Source organism: Antrostomus carolinensis, unplaced genomic scaffold, assembly GCF_000700745.2.
Source record: "Antrostomus carolinensis isolate BGI_N321 unplaced genomic scaffold, ASM70074v2 scaffold20356, whole genome shotgun sequence".
Lineage (NCBI taxonomy): Eukaryota > Metazoa > Chordata > Aves > Caprimulgiformes > Caprimulgidae > Antrostomus > Antrostomus carolinensis.
The window spans coordinates 34,109-49,628 of record NW_010321453.1 but is presented as its reverse complement, the minus strand read 5'-3'; the positions used below and the strand labels follow the sequence as shown (position 1 = coordinate 49,628).

General features: G+C 41.6%; 1 protein-coding gene across 1 annotated transcript in view; it reads left to right on the top strand.

Moving 5' to 3' along the window:
• Window positions 1-15,520, top strand: part of ZEB2 (zinc finger E-box binding homeobox 2) — a 32,835-nt gene that overhangs the window by 15,083 nt on the left and 2,232 nt on the right. The window contains exons 5-7 of the mRNA XM_010169949.1: window positions 821-929; window positions 1,819-3,788; window positions 5,775-5,955. Of these exons, the coding sequence (XP_010168251.1) occupies window positions 821-929; window positions 1,819-3,788; window positions 5,775-5,955 (2,260 nt within the window). The remainder of the gene's footprint in view (window positions 1-820; window positions 930-1,818; window positions 3,789-5,774; window positions 5,956-15,520) is intronic.

Genomic DNA, 15,520 nt, shown 5'->3' with positions numbered 1-15,520 from the left:
CCCCCCCCTTTCCCTCCCCTCCTTACTCTTGCAATAGGCTTTTGTGTGGTGGCCGTCTGCAAAAGGCTGACCTCCTACCTTGAGCATCCAGAGTGATTGGCTGCCTTATTATTAATATTATTAACTTTGTTTCTCATTTATTTATTTTTCTCTTGCTTGTTGCAAAAAGGTCAGCTGCCTTTGATTATACCTTTACACCGCTTTTAACTTTCAACTTTCCCTCGCCCCTTAGAAGAGCACCGAGGGAAAATACGGCACGAAAGGTAGCTCGAGTCTTCCCTGCTGCTCTGTGATTTTACAAAACATTTCCAGCAGCACCTCATGCCGAAGACACAGTCTCTTCTGCTTGATAATGAATTAAATCTTACATGAAATGCCACTAACGACAGTGTTTCTGTTTTTTCTACACATGCAGTAAACAGAATTTTTAAACAAGCCGAGTCCCACATGTTCAGAATCTGCTAGGAATATTAAGAGCCACAAATCTTCTTATAAAACAGTTTCTCTCATCATAAGATACCTTAAAGCAACACATTTCTGATGAGAGACTTAGGATATAATTCTAAAGCAAATATCGAATGCTCATGTGAAAGTACTTTCTCATTTGTTTCGGTTTACTGCCAGCACTTTGATTTTTATTGCAACACTGATGAGACAAATAAATGTACATGCAGACCTTTTGGTCCGCTTGAGAAATTCAGAGCCACATTAATTTTGTTTTTGTTTTTTGGGGGGTTTTTTAAAGCTAGAAATTAATGGTTTCTCTTGCATAAAATTCATGTTAGTATCTTTTTTTCTCTTTTTTTTTTTTTTCTCCTAGCACCAAATGCTGACCCAAGGAGCAGGCAATCGCAAGTTCAAATGCACTGAGTGTGGCAAGGCCTTCAAATATAAACACCATCTGAAGGAACACCTGCGAATTCACAGTGGTGAGTAGCGGAGGTGCTGGCGTGCTCATTTGCATTTTGTTTAATTAGCTGAGTTTTAAAGACTGCTTAAAATTTACACAGTTCTGCTTCTGGCTTCTTGGAGCTACTAAGGTATTTCAGAAATGATATCTGAGTCATCCTCATTTATCATGCTGTTAATACCACGGTCTTGCTGAAAGATTTGGAAATAGTAAAGCTTCCTGCAAATAATATAGATTATTTGTTTGGCAGTTTGAGTTCAGAAGCATTCACTCATTTCTGTGCAGTCAGAACCTAGAGCCCATTATATTTTCCATAACAAAAAGTCCCCTCAAATGAAATTACAGCTGATATTCTCAGATAACGAATAAGCGCAAAGCTTCTCCTGTTGAATGACTTGTGTATTTTGTCTCTCCTCCTTGATGCAGCATTCAGCGCATGAAATGCCACCACAATCTGTCCAGGTACAAACCTCCACCTGTGCAGGTGTGGAGGTCCTAACATCAGGACTCACTTTCTCATACTGTGCTCATTTCCAGTGAAAATTCCTTTTTTTGGAAGAAATAAACCCAAACCACAAACAAGAAACAAATCAAATTTGAACAGTCTGGATTTGATTTGACTCCCTTCACCACAGGGTACTTACCTGTGACTTGCAATGGTCAGTCTGGAGCCAATCTCACGCCTTGGCAGCTGTTGTCAGCTGGAGACCATGGGTCCAAACTGACCTCAAGACCTGTAGAAAGAGGAGGGTTAAGCGGTGTTGGTGTGTGGCCTTATTCATAGAATGGATATTTTCTTCACTCTTAATCAGTGGATACACAGACAATCAGTTGGGTGTCAAATATGATCGCTTATAATAATAGCAGCAACAATGATAATTAACATTTGGTTTTAATTATCATTTTAGGTGAAAAACCATATGAGTGTCCAAACTGCAAGAAACGTTTCTCCCATTCTGGCTCCTACAGTTCGCACATCAGCAGCAAGAAGTGTATTGGTTTAATCTCTGTAAATGGCAGAATGAGAAACAATATCAAGACGGGTTCTTCTCCTAATTCTGTATCTTCCTCTCCTACTAATTCAGCCATTACACAGCTGAGAAACAAGCTGGAGAATGGCAAACCACTTAGTATGTCTGAACAAACAGGCCTACTGAAAATTAAAACAGAACCACTAGATTTCAATGAATATAAGGTTCTTATGGCCTCACATGGGTTTAGTGCAACTAGTCCTTTTATGAATGGCGGACTTGGAGCAACCAGCCCCTTAGGAGTCCATGCTTCTGCTCAAAGTCCAATGCAGCACTTAGGTGTAGGGATGGAAGCACCATTGCTTGGGTTTCCTGCGGTAGGCAGCAATTTAAGTGAGGTGCAGAAGGTCCTACAGATTGTGGACAACACGGTTTCCAGGCAGAAAATGGACTGCAAGGCTGAAGAGATCTCCAAGTTGAAGGTTTACCACATGAAGGATTCATGCTCTCAAGCCGAGGAACAAGGAGTTACCTCCCCCAATATTCCCCCCGTGGGTCTTCCAGTAGTAAGTCATAATGGTGCCACTAAAAGTATTATTGATTATACATTAGAGAAAGTCAATGAAGCCAAAGCTTGCCTCCAGAGCTTAACCACAGACTCCAGGAGGCAGCTCAACAACATTAAAAAAGAGAAGCTGCGAACCCTAATAGACCTGGTAACTGAAGATAAGATGATAGAGAACCACAATGTATCCACTCCATTTTCATGCCAGTTCTGTAAAGAAAGCTTTCCTGGTCCCATTCCGTTGCATCAGCATGAGCGTTACCTGTGTAAAATGAATGAAGAAATCAAGGCAGTCCTTCAGCCTCACGAGAACATGGTTCCCAACAAACCTGGAGTGTTTGATAAGCAAACCCTCTTGCTGTCATCAGTACTTTCTGAGAAAGGAATGACTAGCCCCATCAACCCATACAAGGACCACATGTCTGTACTTAAAGCATATTACGCTATGAATATGGAACCCAACTCTGATGAACTACTGAAAATTTCCATTGCTGTTGGCCTTCCTCAGGAATTTGTGAAGGAATGGTTTGAACAAAGGAAAGTCTACCAGTATTCAAGTTCCAGGTCACCATCACTGGAAAGGGCCAGTGCCAAGGTGGCGCTGGCTGCCACCAACAACACTCCCACTAAAGACTCTTTGTCAGCCAGATCTCCAATAAAGCCTGTGGACTCTATAACTTCACCATCTATAGCTGAACTCCATAACAGTGTTACTAATTGTGATACTCCTCTCAGGCTAACAAAACCTCCTCATTTTCCCAATATTAAACCAGTTGATAAATTGGACCACTCTAGGAGCAATACTCCTTCTCCTTTAAATCTTTCTTCCACATCTTCTAAAAACTCCCACAGTAGTTCTTACACTCCAAACAGTTTCTCTTCTGAGGAGCTTCAGGCTGAGCCTTTGGACTTGTCTTTACCAAAACAAATGAAGGAACCCAAAAGTATTATAGCCACAAAGAACAAAACAAAATCTAATAGTGTAAATTTAGAACACAACAGTGTTTCTTCATCATCTGAAAACTCAGATGAGCCACTGAACTTGACTTTTATCAAGAAGGAGTTTTCTAATTCAAATAATCTGGATAAAAGCACTAACCCAGTATTTGGTATGAACCCATTTAGTGCCAAACCTTTATACACAACACTTCCACCACAGAGCGCATTTCCCCCAGCCACTTTTATGCCGCCAGTCCAGACCAGTATTCCTGGGCTGCGACCATACCCAGGACTAGATCAGATGAGCTTCCTACCGCATATGGCCTACACTTACCCAACTGGAGCAGCTACTTTTGCTGATATGCAGCAAAGGAGAAAGTACCAGCGGAAACAAGGATTTCAGGTAAATTGTCGCAACTGTTTTCTTTTGAAAGGCTAGAATTTAGCATTTGGTGATATGTCCTTTTACAGAAGAAGCAGCCCAAAATTATATTCAGCATTTCCAACAAAATTAGCAAGGTTGATTTTAGTCTGAACTTGAGAAAATGCAATGGGGTAGGAAAAAAATTTTGCGGTTACCTGAGGAGTACTTCTATTTGGATTCCAAAGCAGTATCGATACCTCTGAATAGGAGTGATGCTTATGTTCTTATTCTGCTAAGAGCTCAGTTATTCTGTTTATTCATGAAATATCCGATCCTGCAATAAAATAAGAAAAAAAGGAATGGAAACAGATCTCTGCAGGGCTCCCCTTACAGCAAGCATAACTACATTTTGCCATGGGGAAAAGGAGCTGTGGGAGACCTCTTCAGAGTCACCCCTACATTTGGATGCAAAGCAGTAGCCCTCTAAGCAAAGGTCCATGTGGCCTCATAGCAGCTTTATCCCATTGAAAGTCCTCAAAGCTTCCTTCTCTGTGTTTTTTGGAGGATTGCTTGCACATTGTGCACAGGAAAGGTGTTCTCGCTTCTCATGATTGTCTTGGGGTTGAGAAGCATTGACGTGTTGCTTCAACATAGCCCCCTCCTTTATCCCACCTGCTGCCCTTCCCAGACTACCAGTCCTCTAATCCCCACCAGTCATCTGGAACAGCTTCGAAAAAACCCAGAGATTAAACAAAATTATTTGGAGAGGTAGCAGCTAGGGCCCTTAATCACAGACAATGTGGACTTGTAATCTGGGTCAGAACTTCTGGGTACAACCATTAAGCCTTTTCTCAGGTTGTCCCAGAGTCAATACATGAGTAGCAAACAATTTCAGTGCTTGCATGCCTATAGCAAAGAGCTGCTCTGCAGAAGTCACATACTCATATCTACTTGCTCGGTGTATTCAGCTATAATGTCCAGAGTTTAGTGAAATGAGATTAACTGATTATAGATTAATAATTTCTTTTTTACATTTGTGCGTGTTCCCCTATGTCCTATTATGGTCTATTAGTAATTTTACTGAGTAGTAAATGTTTTATAGTTTCAAATGTGAAAATCAGGTATGGTTTTACATTACAGGCTGTAATCCCTCTTTGCACAATAGGAGCATAAATAGCACTGCACCTCCATAACAGCTGTTCCACTATTCCAATTTACAGTACATCTGCCCTCTTTGTAAATGTATTTAAGCCTATTTAATCTTCTCTAATATTAATTAGTGCAAACCTAGTCTAAGAAAACCGAACTGTGTGATAGCAAATGGAAATGTATGTTATCATGCAAGTTTGCACTCTCTTTGGATCAAGACAAAATAAATATCGAGAAATTTAATAATTTACTGATCCACATTCATTATTGCTTAATGCTGAAGGCTGTTTTAACATAGATAGAGCATTGATAAAAAGTGTTATTAATATTCCCTATTTCAAATTACAAAATTAAATATAAAAATATAGCTTGAGGCCTTTAGTCGGGAGACATACATTTAAATGGATTGCATAATAATAACATTTGTACCTAAATATAAAATTCAATTAAAACCTTTCTACAGATACAGAATATATCCAAATCTCTGTGTTTGGAAAGGAATGTTCTCTTAGCTGTTGCTTACACTTACCTCTGTAAATTACTTCAATACTTTTTGCTGTCCATGAAGAGCCTCCCCTTTGCATTTTAAGCTCCTTGAAAATATTTAATACCGATACGATAAATATCGCTGCTTGTGTAAATCACGTTGTTGCAGAGCGCTCAAAGACAGGAAGCTGGCTGAAGGCAGAGAAGTAGGAAGCTCCTCATTATTTCCACAGTTCCCATCAGCTGCAGTTTCATTACCAACAGGTTCCTAAGTGAAGAGGGACAACCATCCTCAGCAGACATGATTTTAACTTTATTGGGGTGGTTGGTTCCTCCGTGGGAAGGAGCGGTGGTGGAAGCGGGTGTTGCTGACGGGTGGTTCCCTCACAGGGAGAATTGCTTGATGGAACCCCAGACTACATGTCCGGCCTCGACGACATGACGGACTCTGACTCCTGTCTGTCCCGAAAGAAGATCAAGAAGACAGAAAGTGGCATGTATGCGTGTGACTTATGTGACAAGACATTCCAGAAGAGCAGTTCCCTGCTGCGACACAAATACGAGCACACAGGTAGAGCGGCTGCGTGAGATAAGGGGAGGGTTGAGGTCTGTGCTGTGCTTTTCACAGTCTTTCATGAGTACCCTTGGGCAATGAATGTTTGGGCAGGTGCTGAGGCTTTCAACAGGGAAGAAATAATACATTTTGCTCAGTTCAATGTACTTTTTAGGGGGTTTTTTTAATGGTTATTACTTGGGAAAGGACTGTTGGATGTGATGGGGTGAATACTGGCAGGTGCTGGGCGAGATGTCATGCTGAACATGGTGGCAACCGTGGTGCTCAGCATCTTGCAGGACAAGCCCTTGCGCTAGCACTCTTCAGAAAGGCAGGCCCTAGCACTCAGAAACGAGTGCAACTTGGTCAACACAAAGTCTGGCATGGGAAGGAAGAGTGACAGTGTATTTCTTGTTTCTTAGACACTATCTGACCCCACACCATTTAATCCAATAGAAAAACTTCCACTGACGTTAGCAGTGCGAGAGCTGGCTCTGGCCGTGTTATCTGAAAGTAAACAGCTCAAGGGGGTTGCTCTCACCGTGATTTCACATGCCAGCAGTGCAGGAAGGTTACATTTCACTTTTTCACTTCTCAGTTAATGCCCAGGGAAGGTTTCCTTCTTTCCCAAGTAGGAACTGATTTTTGTCTACTTCAAGGAAGCTTGCCAAATCTCACCACGGATTGTCAGCTTAAAAAATATTTTGGTTTGAAAATGACCCTCTATCACACCTATGTTGGCTGTGGTTCCCCTTGCAGGCAGAGGTCACTTCCCCACTGTCAACCAGGACAGGCATAAGCCCAGAGGTGGAGTGTTCTCCAAGGGGGACACATTGGCTCAGCGTGTTTCAGTGCGAGAAAAACAGGACTGGAGCTCCCCAAATAATAGAGATATCAAGTTATATTTGACAAAGGGAAGGTGAATTATCACGTGAATTATTGTGCAGCAGGACATAAACCAAACTCCAGCTTCCTAGAGTTAGAAAAAACTTACTCAGGAGGACACTTTCCTTAATTTTGAAAGCTGAGTCCCACTCCAGGAAATTAAGAAAGTCACATCATCCTTCAGTCTCACCATGTGACAGTAAAAAACTTATACCTCTCTATTAATACATCTTCCAGGCCGCATATAACCGTTTGCCATTTCACATATGAAAAATTTACAATTCAGAAGTGGACTAATTATTTAAAAAAAACCCAACAAACAACAAACAACAACTTTACTTTGCTATTTTTCCTTCTTATATTTTTTTTTTCCTAAATTTTAAGACAATCCCATGAAGGAAAATAAAAAAGGAAGTTAAAATACATGTGGGATTAGGAAAGAAAATTAAAAGCAATATTTTGGAGTAGATCAGCTAGTTCATTGGTGGAATATGCTTCCTACTACATTATTCAGATCAAATTGTTTATTCAGTAGAAGAAGCTTTGAAGGCTTTACATCCCTGCACCTTTCCTCTCCTGAATGATTTTATTACAGCCATCTGCAAACATTATGGTTTACTACACTACTACCATAAAGCTCTTATGTTAGAACTGGCCTTCATATATATCGGGATCTGGACATATGGTTGAATCCCATAAAGTTGGTAGTCCATAAGATCGACAGACATATGGTTGAAAGGCTGAAAATTTGACAAGCTGAAATGTGTGCAATCACCTTGATTTGCAAAATAAACTGCATTTTGTAAAAGCAAAAACATGTTCTGGTCCTTAAGTAGCATGGGAACCTACTGCCTCGAAAAATACCACACAGCTGCGGCGTGGGGACTTTTCTCCTTCTTTGCTCCGTCCCTTTCGGCTTCTCAATTCTATGTCTGCCAATTTTATGGGACTCAGCCTTATGATCCGGAACATGTATACGGTGTCGTCTTTAATATGCTAGAACTACAGCACATCAACAAGCTGGAGCGTGGCATTTTAGAGCCACCAAGATGATGAAGGGAGTGGAGCATCTCCCTGCTGAGGAAAGGCTGAGGGAGCTGGGTCTCTTTAGCTTGGAGAAGAGGAGACTGATGTGTGACTTAATTAATGTTTATAAATATGTTAAGGGTGAATGTCATGAGGATGGAGCCAGGCTCTTCTCAGTGATGCCCAATGGTAGGACAAGGGGCAATGGGTGTGAGCTGGAACACAGGAGGTTCCGCTTAAACTTGAGAAGAAACTTCTTTACAGTGAGGGTGCCAGAGCCCTGGGACAGGCTGCCCAGGGAGGTGTGGAGTCTCCTTCTCTGGAGACATTCAAAACCCTCCTGGACGCCTTCTTGTGTGATCTCACTTAGGTGGTCCTGCTCCGGCAGGGGGACTGGACTAGATGATCTTTTGAGGTCCCTTCCAATCCCTAACATTCTGTGATTCTGTGATTTTATAGACAGGAAGGATGGTCTTGTGGCAAAGGCACAGGCGCTGGGGCTGAGCACGCCGTGCTCTTTTCTGCTTTGCCACAGACTTCCTCTGCAAATTTCAATAAATTGCTTCATCTTCCTCTCACCTCCACCCATCTCTGAAACAGAGGGAAATGATACCAGCCCATCTCTCCAGGGTGTTGTAAATCTTAATTCATGCAGACTGAAATCCTGCGATGGAAGTCGCTATATAAAGTGTGAAGTAATATTAAGGATGTGCTTGCTTTTATGGAGCCTCTGCGCATCACGCTACCGTTAGATAGAGGTGGTTGGGAGCTCTGAAGACCTTGGCTGGGCTAGCCTCCATAACTCATTCACAGCCTTCAGGAGGCACACTGCACTGGGACTTTGGCTAATGGCTTAGCATGCATCTTAAGTGAATTTCAAATTAATTTGATACTTTTGGAAAAAAAACCTTGTAATTGCACTAATAACTTAGGTGCGAAACTGCAGTCCGTGTTCAGTGGAAGGAACTGAATTGAGAGTAACACCATCTTCTGCTTTTTGGGGTCATTGTAAGAGTAGGCCCAGATTTTTCAATCAACTTTTTGCAAGCTAAAAAAGAGACACTACTTTTCTGAGTATGTTGCTGTTTTCTGACCAGCTGATCATTATCTGTTGTTACTTCATTAAGAACATATTTTAGGACGAATTGGAATACTTCCTGTCTTTCCTGGAGAAGCACAAATAATGAATCTTGTGTATACCCATGTCCTTTTTCCTATGTGAAAAAATCTATGTGCTTTTTTAGGTCTTTTTTCTAATATTTGAACAATTAGATATTTATTTGTCACCACTTCTCATGGTCCACATACCTACTGCAACCAATACTAGAATGAGGGTTAAAAGAGTCAGGCAGAGGCCGTGTTCCTACTTTGCAGCCTCCAAAGATTTACCTCAGAGATATTTTTTGGAGGCAAAAAATAACACTGACAGGTAAAAATACATGAGCTGCCTTAATCACGTGCTACATCAGTTGTTGTAAAGGAGAAGACAGGAATGTCATAGGTATTGCAGTAGAGCTGAGGTTCCCTAGCAGTGCAAGGAGAAGAATGGGATTTGGCTGGTTCTTTGTGTCAACCCAAGAACTTTTGGCAGGACCATGTGGCTGCAGATCAAGAAGCTCTGTGATATGCCATGCCTGCTACAGACTGAGCACAGTAGAATCAGGGGCCCAAATTTCATAATCCATAATTTTCAATTTATGTAGTATTCCTGGTGTTCTGCAATAGCTTCTAGCTTCATGTGGAGAAGGAAAATTTATTGCGTTACTGCAGTGAGTGAATTGCATTGGTTCTGGCTGCTCTGATATCTAGACTAGAGGCCACTGCTTGTTGCAGGACTAAATTCTGCCAAGTTAATTTTGGGATGCCATTTAATTTTCAGAAAAGTTATGTGTCCCTCAGAGTTCAAGTTCACAAAATCCTATTTCTTTAAAACAAGGGGATGCAGTAATTAGAGTGCAGAGCATAGCAGGTAGCACAGGAACTCAGTGCTCACATTATTTCCCCGTGAAATCCTAAGAACTCAGCCTAACTTTGGGCAGGCTGAAATGAGTTGAGCATTCATCTAATCTCAGATTTCTCCAAGCTGCTTAGCACAAGGTTTGAGACACCTTCCTTACTGAAGGTGAAGAAGATGGTTGCCTTCATGGTAAAGCATTGGTGCCATTTGGTGACCAAAAAAAAACCTTTGTGTTGCAGATAAGGAGGGAAAACAGTGGTAGGTAAGCGAGCAGGAGAGCAAACAGAATGGAGCATCTAGAAACAGAGAAATATGTTGGCTCCTGGGTAGGAACCCAGCCCGCCTTGATCATCAACGCTGCGTTGGGCTGATTCAGGAGTAAGGTGAAAGTTAGTGTTTGTTCTGCCGTTGTCGACACCCATCTCTGCTGCACACCAGCTTTAGCGGAGCTTCTCAAGGAAACTTGCAGCGTGCCGGCTCTGCAACAAAAGCTGGAAACAGTTTTTCAGAATCCTACCTAGAAATTTAAAATCCTTTCATTGTTGTTCTATATTACATCATATTCTATTTTATTACTTGTGTGGGCTGTCGAGGGCCTCATAGCTGTGCTAGTGCTTTCATCCTTTCCTTTTCCACTGTATATTTTATTAAGACCTTTTTTTTTTTCTTTTATTTTTGTAGCTTTCATGCTGATGCAAGCACTGGTTTTATTTCCAGATTGATTCTGTAAACTAAATATTGTTCTTGAGTCTGGTAGCAAATCAGCTCTCTCTGGCTAGTATTTTGAATTCCCAGCTCAGGAGTTTTCTTTATTTAGAGCTTGATTCATAAAAAATTTACATGCTATTTAAAGGTTATTTTTTCTTGCTTTACTCTGATACAAGTTTAGAATTCTCCGTTTTACACTCAAATAAAGGGGAAAAAAAAGGAGATATTTTATGCTTGTGAAATTTGTTCTGTAGACAAGCTCTCCTATTCAAGATGGAACAGGTGCAGCTTGGCCAATTATATATAAATTGCATTTATCTTGCACCTCTGACCGCTTCGCTGTGCTCTGGCCACTAATCCATCTCCATTGGGACTACATCTAACATCCAAACCCCCAAGCAGCTTCAAAAGAACTGCTTTTAAAAAAATAAAACCAAACTGTCACCAAAAAATGTTTCCTTCTTTCCTCCAAAGAGTGGGATTTTTGTTTAGCCCCCTCCCATAGAAAAAAAAAAGACCCACTTGCCTTAGGCAGAGGATGGGTGACATTTAGTCTGGGACCAGGGAAGGCTTATGATCTGATGTCTTGTGACTTTTATACCACTGCAAATGGGAAACGCGTAGCTTTTCAGTCAGAGACTTTTAGCCTTGGAAGATTCAGAGATACTTACTGTTTGAGATTTTTTTTTTCCTGTTGTTTTGTTTTAACAGAAATGCGATTTTAGAGACTTTGAAAACAGATTAGTTATTAAATTTCCTCTCTGTAAATTGAGCTCAGGCCCCTGTGGGAACTTTTTTTTTTGCAGATGGTGGAATTAAAAAAAAAAAGCCCAAACATTTCCTTTAGACATTGGAGAGATTTATTATTTAGTTTCACTGCAAAATGTGGCATCTACATCACGCATCCACCTGACAGCACACAAGTGTCTCATGAGCCCTCCTTTGAGCTGCCTTGGGTACCTCTCTCCTAGCTCCATCCTTCATGGAAGACACAGGTCATCTAAGATGAGACTGGGTAATCCTGTAGTGTGGGATGTTCAAATCTGCTTCCTTTCAACCCATCTCTGCTCCACTGATGTTATGACACTGTAGGACAATGCTCTTACTGTATGACTTCTCCTCATCTACCTACAACTGTAGGTTTCTCCCCATCCACCTACGGCTGTAGGTTCTACCCATTCACCCAGAGTTTTAAGTTTCTCTACATCCACCTACAATTGTAGGTTCTCCTCATCCACCTACAGTTGTAGGTTCTTCCCACCTACAGCTATAGGTTCTACCCATTCACTTAGGTTCTCCTCATCCACCTACAGTACCTACAGTTGTAGGTTCTCCTCATCCACCTACAGTTGTAGGTTTCTCCCCATCCACTTACAATTGTGGACTTCTCCCCATCCCCAGTTTAAAATACCTTATTTCAGCTTTATTTTATGGCCTGCTAATGCATTCTAGGGATTAGGCACTTCTTTTAAATGGCTGAAATACCAGGTTTTGCACACAGGGAAAAAAAAAAAAAATAATTCTTCCACAAATGTTCAGAAACCCGATACATTTAAAAACATATTTCAATTAGTGTTGTAACAGCTGCATGCTGCACACTGCTAAGGTATGTTGTGTGGTGTCTGAACAAAGAACTTTGCTCGAGCTGTCATGTTCCCTCAGATCAAAATTGAGTCCTTGGTATGAATGTGGTAGACTAAATAGCTCTAGTATAGCCTTTTTAGTAATAGTATAAATTCATATTAAAATATTAAGTATTTTAATCTTCTAGTTTCTAAATTAATTTATAAAATATGGATGATTCCCTGCCAGGTTACCTCTGTGTTGGCTGGGCAGAGGCCCCAGGTAGCATGAGCAGGAGGTGTAGTGTTGGACGAGCACCGCGTGCAAGGGATGAGAAAGCAGGCAAAGACTGAGGGATGAGCACATCACCAAACCCTGGGGAAGGGCAGGTGGAGGCAACTCTGGATGAGAAGCAATGGAGGTGGTTGACTTCTGTTTAAGGATCATAGAATCATAGAATGGTTTAGGTTGGAAGAGACCTTAAATATCCTCTAGTTCCAAACCCCCTGCCATCAGCAGGGACACCTTCCACTAGACCAGGTTGCTCAAAGCCTCATCCAACCTGGCCTTCAACACTTCCAGGGAGGGGGCATCCACAATTTCCCAAGGAAAGCAGAGGAAAAGTGCTGGGCAACTGGATGGAACACAGCTTGAAGAGGATGGAAATGTGGGGTAAGAAGGGTGTAGTGGGCATCAAATTCAGCATGCACCAAAAAAATCAGGAAATTTGAAGTAATGGAGAAGGAGCGGTGTTGTGGAGAAGTGGAACAAGACATTAGGGAAAAGTAAGTTAGAGGAAGGGACTGAGACAGTGTTGGGCAGTAGTTCAATGAGGAGAAGGACACAAAAAAAGGTAACAAGGCAAAGCAGAAGGTCTATGAGGAACAAAATAGGAACAAAATTAGCAACTATGGAGATACTAGCGAAGGGATGGTAGCGTGTTGCTCTGAGTGGGCTCAGCAGGACAGCTGAGATGAGGTAGGGATGTGGGCAAGCATAGCTTCTGCATCCAGCTGGGTGGTTGGTAGCATTGGGAAAGCTCCCACCTCACCCATGAGGGTTTTCTTCCAGCAGCATTGGCATTTGAGGAGTGCATAGGTCAAGAGTGCTTTGGGATCTTAAGCTGATTTGAGTAAGTGATTTGATCACACTAAAATGTCCCCAGTTAAGACTGTGGGATTTCCCCATCATGGCAAAACTTATGCTCCGAATGGCAGGTAGCCACCTCCTGGCTCTGGATTCAGTGCACTCCCATGTCAAAGCTGGAGGTTCAAAGCCAAAATATGTGTACAGCTCAGAGCCCAGCGTTTTCTTCAAGCTTGACTTTTAACCAAGAGGTTAAATTGGCAGAAATGTGTATTTAGGAAACAGATCATACAAGCAATAGTGCTATAATTTAATAGACCAAGCTTGAATTTTCAATTTTACTGTAAAGGAAAATAAAGGAAAAACAAAAGAAAAAAGAAACCCTGTATGTGTGCAAGCTCAGGAAACTCTCGTACAAAGAAATGTAGTTTGAGTCCCAGTTTCCAACATCCACTAATTCCCCTGTCACTTAGGTTTCTCTATCTGTGGTTTCTCCTGTATTTTCCTTCCTGTCAGATCTCCCCTTCATTTCATAACATACAATTTTTGGCTTCCTTGAGCATTTGTTAATCACACCTTATTAAATGTGAACTTTCACAGTGGGACTTGAAGGTAGCTGTGACTAGATCGGGCAAAAAAATTAGCATATTCCCTGGTATTCATTCCTAGCAACTTTGCTAGGGAAGTGAAATTTATTTTTATTTTTTTTTATGCCTGACTTTCCCTGCTCTCGAGTCCTGGCAGTGACTGCAGAGGAAAAGAAAGCACATCAGGTTCGTAAAGGAGCAGCTTGAGTTTTCCTAGAAGTCGAGATCTTTCAGTGCTCTGAAAACTTTTCTTTTTTTTTTCTTGCTGGATTTCCTTCCACACTGGTGCTGCTGCTGCTGATCTCCCATCCTTCACTCTCGGTTGGGGTTTTCTCACCTACCCTCCACCGTACTCTTCCTCTCAGTGTGCTTGCTTCTTTAAGAATCAAGAGAATACTACACTTTTACAACTGACAGGATGGGAGGGCTCTGGTGTGAAGTTTATTCCTGTTCTGGTCACATGCCACATTAGCTAAGTATGATAAATACGCCTGAGGAATCAGGCCAGTTCACTAATAAGTTCCTAACGATCTGCTCCAGCAATAAGACATGCAAAGTAGGGCTCTGCATTTCAGGCACCGAATACCAGCATTTTTATACGCATAAAAATAGCACAAAATATAAAATAATGACCAACTGGCTGCATGGCTGCACCACTCTGGAGCATTCAGTTGAATGACACTAAGATTATAATTTGATGTTTTGAAAATTAAAAAAAAAAAAAAAAAAAAAAATCTGGCTGAAGGTACTAATGTTTGATTTTATTTTTTGCCTTCTGCAATCTAAGTTTGGTGATCGGTCTTCACTAATTCCAATCTTTGCACCATATGTTATGTCTGGATATCTCACGGTTGCATCATGCTTTGCTGAGTTTTGTCGTGTGGCATCATGCTGACAAGTATTTTTTGTCAGCTCTATTTTGGAATTAAGCTTTCAGTATGGCAGTTCTGGAAGGGGTTGAAGGCATTCCCGTGCTATTTGTGGCCTGGGATCAACCAGATGTGTTTAGGCTTGGCACTGGTTTTGAGTTTCAAACATTGGTTCGAAACTGCCTGAAATGCCAAAGGAAATACTGTTTTCTGCAGCTTAACACTACTTTAGCACTCAGTGAGTGGCTGACAACATTTTATTTAGAAACCCCTTATGCTTCAGTGGCAGATGTATATATTTCTGTTTGCTCACGTGGTGGGGTAAAAACGTCTTTCAGTCTTTGAGGGCTTCCGCCCTGAGGCGAGAGCTGGAGGAGAGAACCTCTGCAGTAGCTTGGTGTGGGTCCAACCCCCATCCTCCCACTAACAGCAAACCCTTTATGGACTCAACAGCGTTGCTTTCTTTAGACCCATAGCATGAGTTGGGTGCATCCCAAGATAAGTGGTGATGGGCTCACCGTGAGGTGCTGTAGGCGGGGAAGGGATGGCCAGCAGTTGGCTTGTGATTGCGTGGCACCGCTAGTGAAGGCACAAAGATAGGATGTTGGCTTCCTGCTATTCATGAGCAACGTACACAAAGAAAACTTTAAGAAACAAAGGTCTTCTCTACAGGCTAATCTCTTCAGCGAGGAGGGGAGGAAAGAAATACAACGTGTATATGATGCTGTCAGCAGAATTATTTATAAATAGGGATATTTTTCAAACATTTTCATGGGTGTCAGCTGCTCACTAGAGCTGCCAGTTTTCCATTGATGCTCTCTGAGTCATTTTCTTTATTATCCTGAGCTGCTTGAGTAAAATTACTACAATCAAAAGCATCCAAAGTCTAAGTTGTAGCATAA